The sequence below is a fragment of the Rhagoletis pomonella genome, unplaced genomic scaffold (genome assembly GCF_013731165.1).
Source record: "Rhagoletis pomonella isolate Grant_MI unplaced genomic scaffold, Rhpom_1.0 Rhpom_scaffold_00001, whole genome shotgun sequence".
Lineage (NCBI taxonomy): Eukaryota > Metazoa > Arthropoda > Insecta > Diptera > Tephritidae > Rhagoletis > Rhagoletis pomonella.
The window spans coordinates 12,064,931-12,082,517 of record NW_023458555.1 but is presented as its reverse complement, the minus strand read 5'-3'; the positions used below and the strand labels follow the sequence as shown (position 1 = coordinate 12,082,517).

General features: G+C 33.5%; 2 protein-coding genes across 2 annotated transcripts in view; one reads left to right on the top strand and one right to left on the bottom strand.

The window, feature by feature from the left end:
• LOC118745438 (cryptochrome-1) overlaps nucleotides 1-944 on the top strand; it is a 4,465-nt gene extending 3,521 nt beyond the window's left edge. Inside the window, exons 3-4 of the mRNA XM_036479201.1 lie at nucleotides 6-473; nucleotides 570-944. Of these exons, the coding sequence (XP_036335094.1) occupies nucleotides 6-473; nucleotides 570-801 (700 nt within the window). The 3' untranslated portion in view covers nucleotides 802-944. The remainder of the gene's footprint in view (nucleotides 1-5; nucleotides 474-569) is intronic.
• Nucleotides 945-5,920: 4,976 nt separating this feature from the next.
• Nucleotides 5,921-17,587, bottom strand: part of LOC118739127 (phosphatidylinositol transfer protein alpha isoform) — a 53,861-nt gene continuing 42,194 nt past the window's right edge. The window contains 8 exon segments of the mRNA XM_036470294.1: nucleotides 5,921-6,169; nucleotides 6,739-6,918; nucleotides 7,371-7,480; nucleotides 10,314-10,391; nucleotides 13,092-13,243; nucleotides 13,333-13,366; nucleotides 13,368-13,445; nucleotides 14,741-14,771. Coding sequence (XP_036326187.1) covers nucleotides 6,031-6,169; nucleotides 6,739-6,918; nucleotides 7,371-7,480; nucleotides 10,314-10,391; nucleotides 13,092-13,243; nucleotides 13,333-13,366; nucleotides 13,368-13,445; nucleotides 14,741-14,771 — 802 coding nt within the window. The 3' untranslated portion in view covers nucleotides 5,921-6,030.

The following is a 17,587-nucleotide window of genomic DNA, read 5'->3' as shown; positions in this document are numbered from 1 at the left end:
CTCATTTGGCGTGAGTACTTTTATACAATGTCCGTAAATAATCCTAATTACGATCGCATGGAGGGAAATGCGATCTGCTTGAGTATTCCATGGGCCAAGCCAGTTGCCGATCAGTTGCAACGTTGGCGCAGCGGTCATACGGGTTTTCCGCTAATTGACGCGGCGATGCGTCAATTGCTGGCCGAAGGTTGGTTACACCACACGCTGCGCAATACGGTGGCCACTTTCCTGACACGTGGCGCACTCTGGCAAAACTGGGAGCACGGCTTGCGGCACTTTCTCAAGTACTTGTTGGACGCTGATTGGTCGGTTTGTGCAGGCAATTGGATGTGGGTTTCATCGTCAGCGTTTGAGCGCCTACTGGACTCCTCATTGGTATCATGTCCGATTGCCTTTTCGAAGCGACTCGATCCGAAAGGCGAATACATAAGGCAGTACGTGCCAGAGTTGGCAAATGTGCCGCAGGAATATATGTAAGTGGTATTTAGTAAATTTAATAAGTAAATAGAGTGGAAACAACTTGCCGATTAATCTTTCTCTTTGTTCGTTTTTCTTTTTCTTTTGTTTAGTCACGAACCTTGGCGCATGCCTCAAGAGCTGCAGGAGCGCTACGAGTGTCTAGTTGGTGTGCACTATCCTGAGCGTATTGTCGACTTGGCTAAAGTATCCAAACGGAATACACTCGCTATGCAAGCGCTCAGACATTCATTGATTGCCGAAGGCGCACCAGACGAAGGACCACCCCACTGTCGTCCATCCAACGAGGATGAAGTGCGTCAATTCTTTTGGTTGGTCGATTGAGCGGCGAAGATCTTAGCTAAATAGTAGCATGAATCGAATTTTATGTGTAACTAAGAAATTATATTGTGGATTGGATTAGACACTACATACTCAGCATGAAATATATGTAAACCAAAATTATTCAAAGTAAATCTGTGGTATTCTAGTTGGGGCTGACCTGGCATGCCACAGTATTTATAGCCAGAGCCAACGAAGTATTTTTACTGACGTTTGTACGGTACATTCACCAGGACTGTTGGACTGGATTCTTAGCTGCGATTTTCTTCGCTAAAAGCCTGCCGATCGGTAATCAAAGCACAAAGCTTTTTAAAGATTATTGCGTTTAATGCGGACCAGCAGTAACCGAAGACGCGGAGCACTTATTTTCCAAATGTGCCCGTTTAACCTCCTTGAGAGACGCACTTAACTGTAAGCTTTGAAAGGCAGGAAAGTGATAAAAAGATGTTTGCCATGTATTAAAATAACTCCCGACACAGCCTATAATGACAGCTATGCAGGCCATAGAAATAGCCCGTTTTATTTATTTTCATCATAGACTTACCTGTTATAGGAAAGCCAGCAATCCTTGGTATTTCTTTAACATACAGTTTGAAGCCGACAGTTGGTAGGTATATCGTATCCTTTTCTAGAAGGATGAGTTCATAAATATAAAAGTAGGCTATCTCAATCAGAGATATACGCCTTTCAGGGCTACCTGAATAGCAGCGAAAAAGACGATTCGTTTCCCGTCTAGGTCTTTGATAGAGACTCCGCGCTGCAACAGGAACACTGCGAAGACTGCAACCTGACATACATTACAGTGTTCGGAGAGCCTAAAAGATGCATCTAATCTCAGTTAAGATGGCAAAACTCTTACTCCGACTCCAGTCCTGTCGTATCTGTCAGTATCTGTTTATTGCTGTCGATATTGTCGCCACCTTACGGGAATAAATGGTGATCCTTTTTAAGTACAATAAAGTCGATCATTATACATACATACCTACTTATGATCATACAGTAGTAACACATATGTATAGAGAATGGAACAGGTGACGAGCGCTGGGTCTATGCAAAGATTGCTGGTAAGTGCCGTCATTCCTCTTCTTCCAGTTTTTTTTTACAGGCAATTTGTCTTTTGCCGAATGACATTCTCTTCCTCTTAATTTTCGCCCCGAGTCCAGGCAAGCACGCCAGCCATTTCTCTTCTGTGCTGACACCAATCGGAAATGCCAAGTGAAGTCAAGTAGATGCTTTCCATCGCAAAGGGATGATTTCCTCTTCCTCTGTTACCAGCATGGCGACCCACGCTGGATACTTTCAGATTCGAATGACATTAAATTAAATCAGATAATCTCAGTTGTTGTAATTTTTGTCGTTTCGCTGAACCTTGGTCCAGTACTATTTTTAATTAGTTTTGCACATCCCCTAAGTAATTTCTAGAATGTAAATCTGCATAAGTGCAAATCGGTTAATTTCACCGCCATTTGGTCTTTTTTTTTGCCATTTTAATCAGAGTTTTCAATAAGTTTTTTCCTTGAAGACTGATCGTACACGTTCGTTCGAACGACCATTGAATCACTAAGAGGCAATCGAGTGTGTGCTAAAAAGAGTTAAGCCAATTTGAGAAAGAATTCAGCTTAATATAGAATTCTGCACTTCTTTTTGTATTAATAGCAGGACCAGCTAAAGAAGCCACGACGCCCCGGGCGTCTATATGGAACGAGGCACCCTTTGATAATAATCAGCCTCATTGCATATGTATATCGTAAATTAGACTAAATTGTACAACTCGACAACATTGGCATTGCCTATTGTCGTGCTGAAATAAGTAGACGACGAAAACTGTCGAAAACTAACCAGTGCTGCCAAGTTTTTCCGTTTTAATACAATAGTCGAGTCGAAATTTTAGGCAATGATATGAAATTTTCGATACGATTCGACTCTCGAAAAACGACTTGCATTCGTCACGACTTTCGCAGTGAGGCTGAATACTCAAACATTTCAAACTATTGCAGCGCTATGAGTAAAATGTTGAGACTTTAGTTTCCAAATGTTCTTCGAGAAAAAATTTCCTAAGACATTGCTCCCGTTTTGTTCTTTGCCATTGTTCTCAATGGAGAGCGACTATGTCATCATTTTAAGGCCTTAATCTTTGTAATCCGTCCTATAAAATTTTGGACATCGAACTGTACCGGTTGACGTGATATGGAAATGAATTTTACGCCGCTTCCTTTACATCGCTATGTTTGGCACGTTCCCGGTCGGGATCTAAGCGTCGTACAAAAAAAAATGTTCGTACAAAAGTTGTGGAGAATTAAAATCTCTACAACCATGAAATTTCAATATGCTACGTATTTTCAACAGAAATTGTCGAAAAATGGCGAAAACCATGACAACGCGAAATTTTTTCGCAGTGTTTGCTAATTACACTGGTTTACAGCAAAAATGTTCAATGGATGCCACTATCTAATTTCTATGTAGAATTTCCCGGTGATTCCGAAAATCTAGTTAATTTGTTTTTCTATGGCTACGTTGCCGAGATATTTGCAATTTACCGTTATTCAGCTTAAAACAAAAAGTGGTTCCACTTAACCACGTATATCTTACGAATCAATTCAACAATTTTAAGATGAGATGAAATGAAAGCTAATAAAATTCTCCATAAACTATTTATACATCACTTTTCGATAGGACTGATAGTTTCTGACAAATTTTATTACTCATGCCAGTTTTTTTTTTTAATTTTTAATGGAAAAATCAAAAATAAAATCAAACTTTATGTTACTCATACGGCACGTATACCTGGCTAATACTCGACAGGCAATGGCAAACCTCCGAGTGTATTTCTGCCATGAAAAACAGCTTTTCATAAAAATACAATCGCCGTTCGGAGTAGGCGTAAAACTGTAGGGGACCTTTGTGTGACAGCATCAAGGCGCACGCCACAAATCAGAGGGGAAACCCAAAAAACTTAAAATTCAAGATGGCGGTATGTTGCCATATGAAATAGAAGTAAACTCGTGTTACAATTTTTTTTTATCTAATTTTACTAGGCTAAACTTTTATAAGAGTGGTTCCGTTTTAGTTTTTGTACGTCTGCACTTTTTATAAGCTTTCCGATAAGATATTAATTTTAGTGGAAAAAATATCGTCGTTTAAAGTACAAAACTGCGTACCGTCATTCTGCAAAACCGAGTAACTGCCATTTGCTGCCAAAAATTGGATTTCCTCACACAAGCTCTTGCCTCAATCCTTATCCATTCGTCCGGAAATATTACTAGCCAGAAATCCTATTGCTTTATAAAAAAAGAGAACCATTTTGAAATATCAGTGGTTTTACTATCTAGAAAATAATTTATGCAACCTCACATACGCGGTGATCTTCAAATCTACTGTTATAATCCCAATTTGTTCCGGCGACTGACGACTCAAGTAATTTGTGTTCGTACAATTGCCGACTCGTTCGCCTGTGTCACCATTCAAGCCCAGAGAGACGCAAAGGACGTTCGACTTGTTTAGCGAACCTCGTAGTTTGAATAAATAAAATATGGAACTCAACTTTGTCTTTGGTCGACAATAGCGTGTTTTTCCTTTTCCAAAAAAAAAACATTTCCACTTCCCTAAAAATCCGTCTACGAAATCTACGAAAACTAAAATACATTTACTTTTGCTTTTTATTTTGTTTATTTGCTTTACTCTTTTAGGTTTGCATTTTATTTATATACTTTTCAACTTTTTTATTTAGCTTTTTCTCTAGTTTTTTTCATAGTTTATATAAGTTACTTTTTGTCGCAATTACTATGTATAAGCAAATCTTCGTACAATTAAATAACATTTTTTTAGCTTTCTCTCGGATTTCTTCACTCTAAATTTTTTTGTTTTTGTGTTTTTTTTTTTCGTGTGTGTTTTCTTTTTAATTTAAATGGAGTTCTAAGTTTTCATTAATGAGTTATTAAAATTGAACTTATGTATGACTTTTCAGCTGCGATCGCCACTTCTGCTGCTTGCTTCTACTGCTGCTTCTTCGCTGGGGAGTCAGCCATACTAACTCACGGCTGCTACTTTAGCTAAGATTTCTCCTTGGCGTCTTCATCAATTAACCTTCGAATTTACAATGTTTCTATACATTTTTATGTTTATATGAAGTTTTTTGTTTTTTTTTTTTGTTTTTAGAATGGCTTTATGTGCTGTTGTGGTTGAGCTAGAGGGGAGGAGGGTTGTGCTTAGATGATTATCGGCATGATTTAAATTTTATTTTTATATTTCTCATAGAAGATGATGAAGTGTAATAATTATTTAATTATATATTTAATTATTTGTTTTATTTTTTTTTTAATTTTAAACGTTTATTAATCAATTTAATTTAGATACTTGTAATTGTTTCAATTTCTCCTTGCCATACATACATGTATAATATATTTATATATAAACGCATTAAATTTGTGAATTATACTTATATATTATTTAAAAATTAACTATTGCATTATTCTTTTTTAATTTCTTTTCTTTTTTATAATTATTATGTATAATAAATTTCTTGCTTTGCTTTATTTTAGTACGGTAATCTTTCTTAAATTGGGCAAGTCTATTGTTTTGTTGTTGTTGGTATTTTAAAGTGCTTTTCTGTTGGTTGGTTGGTTGGTTGACTGGTTTCAAATATAAATATATTTTATTGTTATTGTACGCTTAACTAAGCTATATGTATGTAAGTGCAAAAAAGAGTTTACGTAGAAATTATAATAAAAATTTACATACAACTAAATGAAGAAAAAAAAAACATAAAAATTAAATTTGCTGTTGATGATTCACTTTCATATACTTTCTCCTTAATTTTGCTGTGGTGACTGCTGGCAAAAATAGTGTCTACAGTACGCATATAAGTATGTAGTATATTATGTACAGAATGTCCATGTATGCATATTTATAACTGTACAACTACACCACTTTCCACTCGGTAGTAGTAGAGTAGTTCCTGCTATATAATTCTGCTTACCAACTTACTATGTTTTATGGCTGTTGAATGTTTTTGGGCTGTGCATATGAAAATCTCTTAAGAATGTGTGCTAATGTTCATCTCTACTATTGCTTTATTGTTTTGATTTTTTTTCGCCGGTTTGGTGTTTTCTGATTTTTTTTTTTCTTTTTTTGGTTCTAATTTTGTAGTTGCTGCTGTAATTTTATTTTTGTGTTGTTTTGTTGTTACTTTTATCATATTCTTGTCTAATTTTCCTTGGTTTTTTTGTTTAGCATTTAATCAGTATCAGCACGCATGCCTCGCACCTCGCCCACTTGACGCTGCTTATCGAGCTCTTCTTTGACTTTCTCCTCGATAGCGCGTATATCTTCCATTGTCAGACCGTGCCAGCGATCCATCCAACAGAAAACTTGGCTGCAAATAAAATGTGAAAATTTGTTAGAAGTTTCTTAGGTTTGTCTTTCCTTTTTATGCAGAGATATTTGCTATATTCAAGCGATCCGTCTTGCTCATTGCATTATTTGCAAAATCTGAATTAATATTTTAATAACATTACAAAAGTAAAATTATAATTAATTGTTACAATTTTTTTTCTGTGCCTTGAACAAAAAGTTTGGTTAAACATTGTTTTTTTGTTTTTTTTTTTCTTTTAGATATCAATTACTCCTGGAGAATTCTTCCAAAGCAGCTCAACTTAGAAAACTTGAGTGATTGAGCTGGTAAAGAATTTTACAAAAATTTTTGTAAGAAAATTAATGAATCTTTTTCTAAATATTTTAAAATATACAAAAATATATGTACATCTCCTTAAATTGTGACACTCAATTGCATAACATTTTTGTAGTAATATTTGAAATATTTAAGGTAAAATCTTTTATCAGCCGAAGTATCTTTTACTAAAATTTACATTGAAAAATTTGTTGTTAGTATTACAAAAAACTGATCTGAATCGCCCCATATGTATAATTTTATTCTCTACTCACCGATGGAAGTTTGTAAATAATCGTCGCTCTGACTTTTGTATGAAATTTTCTATTCTTGTCTGCAAACCGAACCACTTGAATTCGCATGTCACCAGCTTGTAGCACGTCATGACTGGATCGACACTTTTCTTCCAGTTTGGACCCACCAGTGGGCCACGACCGGTTTTCTCTGACTTGAATCTAAATGAAAATTAAATATTTAAATTAATATTAAATAATTTTTATTAAAGCACGAAAATAATTTTAAATTTTTTGGATTCTATTAACTGAAGGTGAGTGAGAAATAGAAAACCTATAGGAGTATTCACGATCCGGTGCATACTGTCTAGCACGGTGCATAGATAGCATAAATAGCATGCTTGGCTAATTTTGTTTTTGTTTGAACACATGAAATGTTAGACAGTATGCGCCCGATCGTGAAATGAAAAGTAGTGTTTGCAATAAACGTTGATTTACATTTAAATTTTTCAACTGAAATTGGCTCAGAGCAGGTCAGAACTTTCGAGTTATAATTTCCAACAAATTTTACTAATTGTTATAGCGGTTTGCCGTGACCATAGTTCACCTATGTACATTTTTAAATGGTTACACACATACATATGTATAATTTTCATATACATATGTGTACTCACTTTGTTGGATCCTCAGTGGGCTTGTAATCGACAGGCAATACGGGATCATTCGCAATGTCGATATGCACAACGTCTCGTGTTTTAAGCTTCTCCGGTGGCAGTTCATGCACCTAAATGTAATCAATAAACAAATACAATTAAAATTTCTGAATCGTGATTAAATTAATTGAGGTACGAGTAAAAAAAAAAATCAGAAATAATTAAGCAGGGAGTGTTCTCTGTCTCTCTTTTCCAATTATGTGCAAATTAAATATGTATCAAAATTAAAAAATAATATGTAACAAAATTAAAAAATAATATGTATCAAAATTAAAAAATAATATACGTACATATATAAAAAATAAAAGGGCCATCTTCACGAATGTCGTTTTCTTGTCATCAAATATAAATTATGCGCTTTCGTTTTCAATAATTATTTGGTTTATATAATCTTCATACAAATATTAAAAAATAATTAAACTTGACCCAAAGTAAACAAAAAAAGTAAAACAAAAAATAATAAAAAGGAATCAAAAAATAAAAAAGCCCAAAAAAATAGAAATAAAACAAAAAAATAAAAATAAAACAAAACAAAAATAAAAATAAAACAAAAAAATAAAAATAACCCAAAAATAACAACAACAATACAATTAAATAAATAGATATGAACATAAACAATTAATAACATTGATCTAAGAGTTTTTCTTTTTGAATTACATAATATGGACATGCATACAACAATAAAAAATAACCTACGGTTGGACCAGCATTAACTTTTTTTCACAATGTAGAGAATGCATAAAAAAAGCTAAGTTATATTATACTTTTTTTTACAAAAATTACTGCATTTAAAAATGAGTAAACTAGAATAATCAAATACTATCACAACCATAGAAGAGTTACTAGATTAAATTTCGCCTTCGATAAGCTTACACCAAATTACATAAACTAAGAGAGTATTCAAACGCATAACCTGTAAGGCAGAGCCCCTACAAAACTTATGAGGGTATCAAAGTTACATGCAGGCTAAGGGCTAGTAATGAACATCACTTCTTCGTAGTGAGACGATCTGTCCACTCACAGAGTCTGTGGAGAACTCACTCACATTGATTGTTTATACGCATTTTTCGGCAAATTCTTAAGAAATGTGTATATGCACTGAGACGGCATTTTTTAAAGTGGTTAGAACAATTGAGAGCTCGCAGGAGTACACTCTGAAGGCTTTCCTTGGCATGAAAGTACCCTTTAAAAAGTCTTCAGACTTTTCAGAAAAGACTTAAGACGAGCATGGGCGTCGATAAGTGTAACAGCTCATCGTCATTTTCAGAACGATTTTAACAGAATTGGAGAATCGCATATTAATGAGCAAGGGCACAGCTCAGGGTGGAATGATTTCGTCACTTTTATGGAGTACCACTAGCAACCCACATTACTACTCAAGCTCAACCAGAGGAGAGTGAAACTAGTGGCCTATGCCGATGATGTGGTAATGTTAGTTACTTTCATTTTCGGTGAACAACATCATGGAATCAGCTATAGCTAAGCTAAACCGATGAGCTAAATAAAGTGGTATTAGCAACACAGGAAAAATATGTAACTGATAGCTTTTAACTACATACATACATATCTGTGGACTTTTGAAAAAAAAAAACAACTTCTCTCGAGTGAGGTCATTTTCTCTTCAAAGCTGTCGAATGATATTTTTATATTCAGTCATTAATAGGAGTAGTTCAAGATGCTATCTTAATGAAAGTTAAATAAAAATATCAAATTTTTAAATGTAAATTCCTTATAATTTACTCTAATTTTCAACCTACAGAAAGCACAGAGGTGGTTTTGTCAGAAGTCCACAGATATGTACATACATATATAGATAATGAGCATAGTAATAAAATTCCTTGGTTTCTTTCCAAGATATGGCAGGGCATGAGTACAAACGACTTAAAATTGAATTCACCCGCCGAAAGCCAACTGGGACGGGGAATTGTATACTTTCATTTTCTCTGAATCTCTGAGGGTAAGGAAGATCAATCTGTCTGCCGCTTTACTTTCGACGACGGCTTGTGACTTTTGAAGCGTAGTAGCTTATGCCTCCCACAAGGCGAACAAAAGACAGCCAGGCGGACATTATGGCTCTGTCGTCTTTTACAACAAAGTCGAAGCTGGCTAAGGTGAGCAGAACTCTATTGAATATACTAACTATATATACTCAGTTCGAAGTAGCGTCATTTTGGTTGCCTTTTCATCACAATGTTCTCGGAAATGAGGCTATTGAGGATTAAGCCGGATCTCCACCGCAATGTGGCCCATATATGTATATAAATACTACATCAAAAGAACACACTTCCCTTCACAGGAAAACCAAGGCCTGACTGCGATGATGGTCTAGTAGTTTGAACCCACCCACGATAACGAAATGGAAACAGTGGAGCACAATAAATATTTATTAAAGCTTGTGAACATAAATAGATAAGTTTAAGCATATACAAATTTGTGAGTTATTCAATTCAACTAATAATTACATAAAGCTTAAAAACCAATTATCAAATAATTAAATGTTCAAATAGTACTTATATACAAATTTACTGTTTAACAGGCAAAAAATGCTCAGTCAAACATTGGCTGTCAGTTGTCCACAGCTATGTTTATCAGTCTACCGTAGAACGGGAAAATATTTTTAGCAACTAAATGCATAAGGAAAAATGTATGTATGTATGTGTGGGGTAGTGTGCAAGCAAAAATTACAATTCGATAAATATTTTTTTTTTTTTTTGTGTTGTTTGTGTGCAAACAAAAAACAAAGGGAGGTGTGACAAAATTGGGCGGATGATCTACTTTAATTGCATGCACAAATAAAACAAGGGAAACAAATATCCATACGTAGTATGTGCCAATATCTACATACATACATGTATACATATGTGTGTGTGCGTATAGACAAAATAGTATGTAAATCCCACTCACATTATTCTGATCACCAATGTCACCGACATGAAGCGATTCAATGCAAATAACAAAATTCTCTTTCATATAGCCAGGATTCTGCGTTATCGCGTTAACGTAGTTACGAAAGTGCATTGCATATATGCGCATATATATTTATTTATTTATTGAACATGTGTATATGCATTTGTAGTTTATAGTTGTAGTTGTTGTATTTGTTAGATTTATTTGCCATTGCAAGTGTCGATTGCCATTTATCCATTTCGAATTGCATTGCAAATTTTATTGATAGAGTAAAAAAAATAATATTATTTATTTACACACATACAAGCGCACACAGCCAATATACAATACATATTCAACAGGCATTCATTCGCAACGCGTTTTTGCGTTCAGTTGATTCAGTGAATTTTTCATTTTTTTTATTCCATTTCATAGTTTTTTTGTTATTGTTATAGTTTATTGGCAATTTGTTGATTATCGATTGTCGTTGTGATATCACCAACAATAAAAGCGTACATATGTGAGTGTGCGTGCGTGTAGCGAAGATTTGTTTGTTGCCAACCGCCCCAACCGGTGCCAGTGACCGACCGGTGCGTGCGTGGAGCAGGTGACGGCCAGCAGATTAGCGTTTTAGCGTTTATTTGAACAATTTGTTGTTATGGTTTAATATAATTTATTTTGTTGTTAGTGACGCAGTTAAAATTGTCGTTTATAACATTTTTAATGTAAATATAGTAACACCATCACCAGCATTTTTTATTTTATATATATATATTTTTATTTTTTTTGTAAGCAAGCGAGTATGAGCGACATTTATTAAATTCACCATCACCAACCAAGTGACCAACCAGTCAATCGGAGGCGCACAGCACGCCGAAATGATGTCACACATTCGTTAGCATAATTAAACATTTAACAATACATGATTATGTGAAAATAGACAAACACGATGTCGTATTAGGATTGCGGGAAAAGAGAGAGAAAATAGAAAAAAGCGCATTAGTTAGTTTATGTTGGATTGTAAACTTACATTTGGTGTTTCGGCTCTGTCATTTGGCACGTGCATCGAGTCTATGACAATTCTGAAACCATCTTTCATAAATTTTGGATTCTACGGTAAATTTACAAAAGGATTAGTTTGTGAAATGGAAAACTTAAGAAATTTTTAAATAAAAGTAAAAAATAAATAGATAAATAAAAAGGTAATAAAAAAAAATGTATACATACATATGTATATGTATGCATATAATTTATTTTAAATAGTAAGTATATTAACTGACTAACTTGTACACTCAGCTAGCTTAAAAATATCGTCAAAATGTTAATGAGTCGGTCAGGCAGGTTCTGAAATTCACTTCCGGGTGAATATGAGTAAAATTTCGCTTTGAAGTGAATTGCAGAACCTTCCTGCATGAAAAGAACCTTCCTTCCTTCCTACGTTGTGGTGCTATATAAGCTTATTTTTTTGATAATAAAAGGATATACATACATATGTACAAATACATCTTTCTTTTGAGTAGTTATACAGTGAGTGTCAGTGAAAATTGTACCATAATTGTTTTCAAAAATTAAAAAAATCAAAGTTTCAAAAAAACTGTACTGTACGATTTTCACTGAAACTTATACATAGTTTTTTTTCTAAGGATTCGAAGAGAATACTAAATGATAGGAAATAAATATGGTAACCAAAGGTAAGGATAAGGATAGGATGGAGCATTTTCTATACAACCATCCGGCCTTTATCAGACTGAGAAGGTGCATTTCCCTATCATTTCTATCCCATCTTTAGGTTTGAGTGCTTGGAAACTGTATCTACACCTGTTTTCCCCCTGTCCTTCTTATCCTTCCCCTAGTCCTGTTTGCTTAGAAAGTCGAACATGAGTTTTATGGCCTACCACAATTCCATTCCATACAGTTAAGTTGTTATTCTAAGGAAGGCAGCACTTGAGGAAAGGACATCCAAATTCATCGACCGGTCTCTATTAAACCACGTCGCTCTAATGTAGGCATTGAGTACCAGCGAGGCGGAGGTAATTTAACTGGCAGAATGCTTCCACTGTACCACATTAGGAAGCATCTCAGTCCACTGGAATTAGATATAGCTCAGCAAAGGTCGAGTTGTCAAAGTCAATTACCTGCATCAAGCCAAAGCATCGGTAACTTTTATTTCTAAACTATAATTGATGGGAAATAATTATTTACGCAAATCCGTTCCAATTCGGCATTTAACCGTGGTTGCGCATATTGGACATTTCCATCAGTGATAGTTTAGAAGTAAAGGAGACTGATGCTTTGGCTTGATGCATTTCTGAACAGAGGGTAAGTAAATGATTATATAGATATATTTGAGTTATATATTTTACCAAAAAATATTTCTTAAGACATAATGAGATTCTAATTAGCCAACCCCTATTTCATAGACACTTAAACTCGAGTTTGACATTTTTAGGCTTCTCGCAGAGATAAGGTAAGTTATTAGTCGGTTCTACGTACGTACGGAACAACCCAGATTTATGTATATGTAGCCATGTACTCGCACTCCAGTATCTTTCCCCAAAATCATGCAGAGATAGTTTTGACTCTAGCTAATGCTTTCTTTGAATGCCAGACAACTTAACAGTCCTATAAAGAGCACTGCTATTAGCACTCTACGCGCTAATCGCTTTCTTCGTTCCTTTAACTCTCTAAAGTTTCTAAATTCATACTGATACAAAACTCCTTAGCGATTGCAGTGCCAACGTTACGATATCATCGTTTGCCTTTTTTTTTTAAATATGTTAGCACATCTTCACATACCGTTATGACCGTTCTGCAATACGGATATGCATTCCATGCCTCTTCGTGTATTTCTAAGGAACCCTTTGGTGCCAACAGTCTTATAAATGCTGGAACTTTTGATGCCAAATGGTAGATTTTATATGTATACTGGCCGGCATTATATTTACCACCTGTAAAATTAAAATGAAAAGTATGTGTGTAATTAAAAATTTCATTAAGATTTATGTACGAGTACTTTTTTGGTATAACTCATACTCACCCAACAGTGGATAATTATCGAATGGTTCGTTTTTTTAGCACTTCAATGCCTTCACCACCGCCAGTCTCATTCTTCGATGCTTCAGCAACTGAATAAAGTTGTGCAACTTGATACTGTGTAAGTATAAGAAACAGAAAGCAAATAAAAAATTAAATAAAGAAATGCATAAAGTGTACACTTTAAAAGAAAAATGTCCAACTTAGTTACAAAAGAATGGGAGAAATAATGTACGAAGGTTTGTGGAGAGAAAAATGATAAAAAGTTATGATTACAGCCGTACTGTTGCCAAATAAGGTTATGGGGGCTAAATGACAAATTTAAATATTAGTATTAGGAAGACGCTTAAATTTAGAAGGCAATAAGGATTATTAAGCATACATATATTTTGATGCTTCCTATTTTATACGTTTCGTTGTTTGTGTTTCCGACAGAGTATGCTCTATTGGGGAACAATTTTCCTTCATCACTTGTCAAATTTGGTTTGGAGACAAACTAGTTTCGGTGTTAAGATAGCAATATATCTTTTAAATATATGTAGCTGGAGTTGTGTACTATGTACTATGAAACAGTTTTTCATGAAAAATCATCACCGTTCGAATCTGACTTAAGAAATCCGCAGCAGAACAATCATACAATTACGTTGTGTACGTTGTGAAACTACCATATCTCTTTTTCTGGAACACCCCTGTTAAAACTACATGTTTACGGGACAGCCCGCTAGATGGCTCTTACTCTTTCGATGACAACACTTAACAATTACACCGATTTAAACAGTCTTCAAATAATGTTATATACAAAATTATGTTTTCATCAAAAGTAACCCTATTCTACTAAAATGCATTGAGTATACTTGGAAATCGAAAATAAAAAGTAAAAACTTAGAATAAGCTATGAAAAATGTTAAAGAGAGCGTGCACAATATTGAATTTTTAATTAATTTTCTATGAACGACGGTGACCGCATTCGCCTGGCCTCGCCATTGACGCCACATTGGCTAATTGGTGTTTATTTCCGATTTTTTTTTTTTTTTTTTTTTTTTTTGTTAATTTGTTTCTATTTCTTATTTTTCAACGAGCATACGAATAAGTGTAATTATGCAGCGGCGCGTTTACAATGACGGCGAGGCAAAAATAGCCAGGAGCCGATATGTATGTAAGTAACAAAGAAAAAATATAAAAATAGCAAAGAAAATTAAAATGCATAGAACTAAAACTGTTGGGTTGTTGGTCGTATGACGAAGAGGGTCTTCTATAAGATTTGCTTATTGCTTGCGCCACAGGCTGCATTCAATTGCATGTGCGGGTGTGCGGTTGCGCCGCATGTGATGACTGTAGACGTTCCAGTGAGGGTAAAGCATAGTTTTTGTACTTTTTTCTAGTTCCTAGTTTTTGGCTTCCTGTATACTAACCTCTTCCACAGTTAATGGCAAGGTAACGCGGCTGAAAAGAAACAGAAGCAGAAGAAAACGAAAATAATTAGTATACAATTTAAATGCTTGTAAATACTTAGTATAATATACGTATATGTATATTATACATAAAAAAATACCTACATATTTACGTATGTACGTATGTTTATATGTAAGTTTATACATACACATTCATACAAACATCGTAGGCATACAACTTTTTTCTTAAATTAAATATAGTTACATACCTATAAAGAGAAGATGAGAGATAAAAAACCAACAGAAATAATGTCTTTGTCAAAACTTTGTAAAAAATCGTAGGGTTCAGAGAAAACATTTTTCTAGACACATTTTAGAAAAAAAAAAATTGTACTACAAAAGAAATTAAAAAAAATAATTCCAGAAAAAATTTGTACTAACAAAAAATTATACTAACAAAAAATTGCACTAACAAAAAATTGTACTAACAAGAAATTATACTAACAACAAATTGTACTAACAAAAAATTTTACTAACAAAAAATTTTACTAACAAAAAATTGTACTAACAAAAAATTGTACTAACAATTTGTACTAACAAAAAATTGTACTAACAAAAAATTGTACTTACAAAAAATTGTACTTATAAAAAATTGTCCTAACAAAAAATTGTACTAACAAAAAATTGTATTAACAAAAAATTTTACTAACAAAAAATTGTACTAAAAAAAATTGTACCAACAAAAAATAGTATTAACAAAAAACTCCACTAACAAAAAATTTACTAAAAAAAATTTACTAACAAATAATTGTACTAAAAAAATATTGTACTAAATAAAAATTATAGTAGAAAAAAAATTTTATTAGAAAAAGAAATTGTACTAGAACATAATTTTTACAAGAAAAGAAATATGTATGAAAATTCCGCCAGGTAGCTCATATTTGTACTAGAAATAAAAAATTTTCTAGAACAAAAATTTTTACCAAAAAAAATTTTACTTGAAAACAAATTTATACTAGAAAATTTTCCACTAGAAAAAAAATTGTACTGAAAAAAAAACTGCTTTGGAAAACAATTTTTACCAGAAACAAATATCATTTTCATGGAAAATTTCAGGTCAGGCACCTCTGAGAAAAAAATTGTCTATAAGAAAATTTTACTAGAGAAAAAATTTGTACATAGAAAAAAATTGTTTACCCAAAAAAATTTTTTACTGAAAAAATAAGTTTTACTTGAAAAAAAAAATATAAAAAAATAGTACTCGAAAAAGAATAACAAAAAAAATAGTACTAGGAAAAAAAAATTCCACTAGAAAAATATTGTATTAGAAAATAAATTTATACTAGAAAAAAATTGTATTAGAAAATAAATTTATAATAGAAAAAATTTGTACTATACAAAATATTTTTACAAGAAAAAAAATTTCCTGGTTAAAAAAATGTGTACTAGAAAAAAAAAAATACATATTTATGGAAAACTCCATGTCAACCGAATTATGACTGAGATCAAGAATTGGTTTCTACATACGAGTATACTATTTTTTCTTTTATTCCATTGGCTTAGAATTTCCCCTCATACATACATATATGGGGAAATCCAAGAAACCTTTGTTTTTTGTTGTTACTCGGTTGTCTACATATGAAAAAATAATTAGTTCAGCTGCACGACTATCCGATCTGATGATATGCAATAAAGACGAAAGTTGGTCTGCAAAAATTTAGAACCTGAAAAACGTCGAGATTTACACTTTTTCAAGCGATATTCTGCACTTTTTTTCTCCATAACTTTTTGAGGCATTTATGAATCGTTCTTAACTTGAAATGTATGGTTAGGATCACTGTGCTACTCAACGATTCATATTGATCACACTTAGAATTAGAAAAAAAAACATTTTTTTTTTAGTATACAATTTTTTTCTCGGTGATCCCTGCAGGAACTGTTTGTTTTAAATTTTGACAAATATGTTATGTTTGTTGATTTTTCGTCATTCCTCATCCTCCCTTCATAGGTATTTTTTTTTAAGTTTAGAAAAGTCATATATTTAATGTAGATACATTTACAATCGTGTAAAGTCCAAGAAAAAAAAAGCTTTGCAAATACAAAATGCTAATTTGCATGGATTCATTACGGGTAATTGCGTACGTAATTGACACGTTTCAACGCCTGTTAGTTTTTCTCTGTACATACATACCTTTTTTACACTTTACGCTTAAAAAGTTTTTATTTTTTTATTTTGCTTGTTGGCAGTTTAAAAACTTTTGCCACACCTTTTACGCGCATTATTTATTGCAAACTTTGCAAAAGAAACTATGTACTCAGCTAAATGGTTTGAAAATGGCGAAAATTATGTGCCAGCGCCTATATATATGCAATGAAAAGTTATCATTAAGCAACGTTGCACCCCACAAGGCAGCGCGCGACATCATAAATTTCCAAATAACCATAAAAGTTTGCGCTTCATTTGTGAGACAGTTTAAGTGAAAAAAGGTAAGACAAACGGAGGAGCAGGCGAAAGCAAGCAGAGGTGGTGAAAGTGAGAAAGCACCAAACATTAACCCTTTCACGGCAATAATCTCGGAGATATTTTTTTGTATGGTTTGTGTTTGGTTCAGTGAAAACCTTGAAACTTTTACGTTGCCCCCCTACTCAAGGTCAGGCGGCTGGCAAGGACTACATACTGCATACGAGCCAGGCGAAAGGAATCAGGCGACTAAGACGAAACCGTGGACGAGAACGTGTGAAAGCTGATAAGAATTGTATTATTATTTGGCAAGTATAAATGTTTACAACGATGTGTAGGTAGCATTGTTGCTGTTGTATGTAGTTGGCGCCATTCAGACTACTACCGCAACTATAAAAAATAAATAA